At 23.4% G+C, this 6,037-nt stretch overlaps 1 protein-coding gene across 3 annotated transcripts in view; it reads right to left on the reverse strand.

Annotated features, from left to right (window-relative positions):
• LOC111619732 (CRAL-TRIO domain-containing protein C3H8.02-like) overlaps positions 1-5,722 on the reverse strand; it is a 22,375-nt gene extending 16,653 nt beyond the window's left edge. Inside the window, exons 1-4 of one of the 3 annotated variants that reach the window (XM_023361532.1) lie at positions 5,620-5,722; positions 5,031-5,177; positions 3,796-3,863; positions 1,491-1,517 (exon numbers count right to left, since the gene is read on the reverse strand). In XM_023361532.1, coding sequence (XP_023217300.1) covers positions 1,491-1,517; positions 3,796-3,858 — 90 coding nt within the window. In that variant the 5' untranslated portion in view covers positions 3,859-3,863; positions 5,031-5,177; positions 5,620-5,722. Of the gene's footprint in view, positions 1-1,490; positions 1,518-3,795; positions 3,919-4,639; positions 4,933-5,030; positions 5,178-5,619 lie in introns of those variants that run through there. The other 2 variants (XM_023361530.1, XM_023361531.1) reach the window with 2 other exon arrangements.
• Between the last annotated feature and the right edge of the window lie 315 nt (positions 5,723-6,037).

Below are 6,037 nucleotides of genomic sequence, written 5' to 3' on the forward strand. Positions count from 1 at the left end.
GCAGCGATTCCCAACCTGTGGTACGCGTACCCCTAGGGGTACGCGATAGGTTGTTTAGGGGTACAGAAAAAAGTTAGTTATTATGGCAGAAAAAATAATATATTATGTATCACAAACTAATAGTATTAAAAAATTATTAGGTAAAATATGTTCCTTGCAACAATCACAACTTTATTATACATTTTTTCATTTACTTTTTTTTCTTTAATTTAATTAAAGTTACAATATGTAAAATTAACAATACGGGTACTCACTAAATTTCTTAAATGAGGGGTACAATCTAGAGATATGACATGTCACGGGGTACGCTAATGAAAAAAGGTTGGGAACCACTGATATATACCAATATATCTACTAATCTATCTACCAATATATATATTAATTAATTTATTATATCAAAATTAACTATATCTTTATCATTACAATTAATTTATATAGTTATAAATAAATAAAAATTTTATAAGTAAAACATATAACATATCTTACTAAATAAGATATAGTAGAACCTAGTTAACTCAAACTGGCATTTACTCAGCCATTTTCTTTCCCCAATCATCCAGCGTAGGGATTTACATTTTAAATCAAACTGGTTAATTCATATTTGTCAAACTGTTTAACTCGAATGGGATTTTGATACAGTATTTTCATAAACTTTCCAGAATTTTAATTTTCCATTAAATAAAATAATTAATGTCTATCTATCAAATAAAGTAATCAAACTTTTTATAAAGTTCAGAAACCACATTTGAATAAAAATAAACATCACATTATATGACTACAGATGGGGATAGTGGCTTCCAGACTGTGAGTAACCTAGATACTGTAACTTCCATTCAAACCTGCTTTCTTTTGTAAACATTTTTTTGTTTTATTTGATTGCTAAAGGATTTCTCCCACTAACTGGTATAATAAATAAATGGATTTTTGATAAATTGATTTTTAAAAAATGATTATAGTCCAAAATATGTAAAAATTTTAACCTTTGCAGCAAAATTTGAAAACATAACAATCATAAAGAGTAGCTTTTTGTGATAAATAAAAACAGATTCTAGGCATGATATATCACAATTAAAAAAAATCCTTACTAAACACTTATACTGAGAAATGCTTTCCTGAATGGTTAATCCATTCAAAAAAGCATTTCTCAGTAGCTTACTTAACCATTTGGTTAATTATTTCAGTTACTGGACAACACAGATTACATTGACACAATGATTCTACATAATAAGATCCAAAGAAATATTGTATGAATAGTCTATTATGGGTCACTGATAAACCAATGCACAAAATCTTGATTTTTAGCCAAACCTCCATAACTCAAAACTTTTTAACTAAGTCTGAATTTTTTCTCTCAACCAATTCGAGTTACCAGGTTCCACTGTATCATTTGCACATTTATTCTAGATAGCAACATGCTATTTTTAAACATCTAATCTTGTTTATTTACACAGTTCTAAATAATAAAATGATTTTAAAATCAAATATATTACCTGTTCTGGATCAGCTTCAAATATTAACTAGGAAAAAGAAATGAATTTTAAAATGTTTATAAAAGAAATGAAAACAAAATATAAATATTAAATATAAAAATTTCATCTATTCCATTCTTTGAAATGGAAATGTTTAAATTTTTATTAAACAAAATTAAAGTTAATCACTTTTAGTTATTACTACTAAAAATTTTAAAGAAACAAATAGCATTTTGAATATTAATAATTAAACAGATATTTTTCATAGTTGTAAAAAAATCTGAAAGAACAATATTATATCCACTCCCATTAGGAAATACATATGATAAATGTATGTGTCTACATATGTGTATGTCTGCATATGATAAATGTAAATGTATGTATGTCTACATATGACAAATGTAAATGAATCAAAATTATATTTCTGATTTCTTTAAGTATAATAATAATAACAAAAAAACCTTTAAAAGGAAAAATTTCTGTATATAAATAAATATAATAGTAAAATAGCACAATTCAAATTTACAATAATTGTATTCAAACATTATAGTAAAATTACTATTTGAAAAAATCTGATCTACTTCAACAAAAAGAAACAATTCAAATTAATCAACACAACAATAAATAATTAAGTAGCATTGTTACTGTTTTTATATAAAGAAAAGCTTGTTAATTTAAAATCTGTATCAATTTACAATTTTGAAAGTTATGCTAAAGTACTATGTTTTGAAAAACTAATGTGAGGAAAAACAGTTCACTAATGGTCATTAATGAACGAACTGTTTTTACTCAGTTCTTCAAAAAGTAATTTTTTAGTGTAACTTTCAAAATATCTTTTGGGAACTGATTAAGGATTGAATCATAATATTATTTCTGATTTTTGTTAAACTAGTTTCAATATTAAGTCAAATCTTATAATAAAGCCATATCAAAAACTTGACAAATTTGATGTAATAAACTTATTGAAATAATGAGTTTTAATTTATCTTTCAACCAAAAACAATTTAATTGATTGACTTTAATTACAATACTTGCTTTTGTAATATTTGTCTTAATAGTTAAAATATTAAAAATGTATCTTAAATGAATTTCATCTTATATAAAATTTCTTAATATTAAACAAACCATTTTCAGAAATACAATATTTGACATATATTGTGATTTACTAAGAGTTAATATTTTAGCAAATTTTAGTTTATTTTCAACAATCAAGGAAATGTGATTTGGAATACTAATGACAATGATAATGTACCCAACAAGCTTGCAGATGCTGAATTCACCTCTGAATTGCTTTTTCCAAATAATTGTAAATTACCAATTAATAATTTAGTCCAATCGTTTAATTATTAAACTAAATGAGAATTAAAATATAGTAGTCATTAATGTCTTCAATAACTTAAATCAAAACCTTCTCAAAATTTAGTACTCTTCGTTAGACTCAAATCAATCTTTTGAATGTAAAAATAAAATTAAATAATATTTTTCTTAACTCTAAAAGCTAAAGAACTTAGGCTTATACTGAAAATAAAATGCCTCAATTGAATGTAAGCAAGTAAAACTAATAAATTCAAATTAGATAAACTCAGAAATTTATTGTAGCCTAATATAATAATAATTATAGAAAAACTTTCTTAAATAAATTGCTTTAATACTAGGTAATATCTGATAATTATAACTGTTATCTTAAACAAAATAAGAAAAGAATTTATAATGAATTATAGTACAGATTAAAATTTAAATTGCTTATTAAAATAAATATTTTATTATCTAAAACTGGTATCTCAACATCCAGATATCTAGCATTAACTACAAAAATTCTAGAAATATGTTTCTACATAAAAGTATTTTCAGATTTGTAAAAAAAGTCTTAAATCTAAAGAACTCCAATATTGAAAATGAACAAAATAGAAACATAATGAACTGTATATAAACAAATCAACATTAAAAAGTAATATCATCTCAGAAAAATTTAAATAAAATGAAATAAAAGTAAATTTAAATAAAAATCTAAATATGAAAATTTATCTGTTGTCATAAATTATATTATTTTAATTTGTTAATAATTAGAGTTAAGTTTATAAATATTTATTAAATATAAGAATTATCATGTGAAGAATGATTTTACTTTTTCTCTAAATTATATGTTTACTAGATTTCATGAAAAGTAACATTCTAAACTCAATCAATATATTTAAAAAGTATTTTTTATGAAATTTCAAAATTATTTTAAATTTAATAACTGAACAAAATTTACAATTCTGCAGCTAATTAAATGCTAATTATTATTGTTGTTATTTTAAAAAAATAAAAAGATAAAATAACTTACTTTAAGCCTATTCTTAAGTTCTTTAAAATCTTCCTCAGATACTTTATTTTGATCATTTGCCATCTTTTCTGCCATTTTAAAAACTTACAATTTTAATATAAATACATTTGAAGAGAATTACATCTAAAAATAAAAATAAATTTTAATTATTTGCATAAAACTATTAGAGATATANTTTTATAAAAAAAAACTATATTACATACAAATGTACGAACAAATAAAAACCCAGCGAAGCGGGTCCTTGCAGCTAGTTTCATATATAATTTGTTAAAAATATGCATATCAGTAATGTCTTCATTTTTATTCCAGTGGTAATTATTTTATATTTTACATCAACAATCTTAATTATGCTCTAAAAATATTTAATGTTTTAAAACTAATATTTTGCATTCATAGCAACATTCTTCTATTTTCTACCAATTATTCATCTATCATAAGTATTGATTTTTTGTTCTAATTACAGAGATATTTTAGGAAGCCAAAACATTTTCAACTTCAATTTATCTATTTTTTTTTCTTTCACTAATAATACATAAATAAAATACAAATTTAAATACTCAATTACTAAATTAGTGACAAAGTCATAACAATACTATGTAAAGTATTGTATATATATATATATAAATATTTATAGGATTAATTTATAGTGTTTATTTCATAAATGAAAACAGTATTACAGATGAACCTTATCCTGATTTCCTGTGAAAACTTAAACGGATGAGACTAATTGACTATATAATGTTACACAATTCTTTTAACAACAGAACAGATATTAAATTACAACAACTATAAAATGTAGTCAAGTTCAAAACGCCGACAAATGTATTAAGAGAAACATACATACATGGGTAATTACAGGATTTCATAAGAGCGTTGATCACACATATATGAAACATTTAAACTTATAAACTAGGCCACCATTGAATTCATTTCATGTATACAAGTGTATGATGTTTAATATATTTTTAATAAGCTTTAATTTAAACTTCCTTTAAATGCCAGATGATTCATTGAGGGGGTGAGTGAATCAATTGTAAATATATTTAAAAATCGAATAGGAGAAAATTTATTATAAATCACTGAAACTTTCGCGGGATTTTTTTCCATTAATTAATCACCATCTGGATTATTCATAAAACATATTTGTTAACGTATTTTACTTCATTTGAGTTTTAATTTAATTTCTACAGTGCTATACGTTTAAAACGGATTAAATAGATGAATAATACACAAACCTAATAATCCATATACGTCTTTTATCTATCACATTGTCCAAGTTCCGCGTTGTGGCCTTGTTCCAAGTTACCGACTTCGCAACCTTTTTGGTTCTGGTTGTGATTCAGATCGTTTATTATAGTTTGCAGGTTAGTCGTTCGGTGGCGCTATTGTTGTAGGGTAAAATTATAAATATATTAATTAAAATTTTGTTTTTATTTAATAATATATGAGAATGAGATCAATTTTAAAATTATTGTTAAATTATTTTATAAATTATAAACATTTTTTTTAATTTTGACCAACCGGTCGAAAATTTTTACATTGTTGTATTTTTAAAGAATGGCTCAGAATTTATTCTATTCATCTATTAATGACAATTTTACTAATAAAATAATAATAAATTTTTACCATTAAGTTGAGTTGAACGTCTTAAAATTTTAATATAAAATCTAAAAATGTTTTATCCTCCGAAAATAGGGAAAATCTTAATATTTATGCAGTAACAGAAATTGTCGTTAATAATAGTAAAAGTAATTTAAAAAAATGTAATATATTTCGGTTTCGTGATTCTAATTTGACTATTAAACTTATTAGCGTACGACTGACCTGGATAAAATGTTTCTCACGAAAGTCTTTCCTGTCCAATTGTCCTTTTGAAGTATAAATACAAAGTATAATCATTGAACTAAATAAACAAGTTGAAGAATTCGTGACGCGCTTACAGCAAAACATCCGGAGTATTTCTCTCGGAGGAACATGATTATTAACCCTTGAAATTATATAATATTAGAATTTATATATTTAGACAGCACGTAAAAAGTATAGGTAGTGCATATGTTAGGATGAGTATTACATTAAATCTCTTAATAATAATTACGACGAAACAAAATTTGATGTTCGTTGTACGGTAAAATTATTTATCGTGGAAAAATATCATACGTTTAAGTTAATGAGTGATTACTTATCTTATTAAATGAAAGAAGATATCAACATATAAATATTTTAAACAAATAAAATTAATTTT

The sequence above is a fragment of the Centruroides sculpturatus genome, unplaced genomic scaffold (genome assembly GCF_000671375.1).
Source record: "Centruroides sculpturatus isolate CEXI.00-Female unplaced genomic scaffold, Cexi_2.0 scaffold88, whole genome shotgun sequence".
Classification (NCBI taxonomy): Eukaryota; Metazoa; Arthropoda; class Arachnida; order Scorpiones; family Buthidae; genus Centruroides; species Centruroides sculpturatus.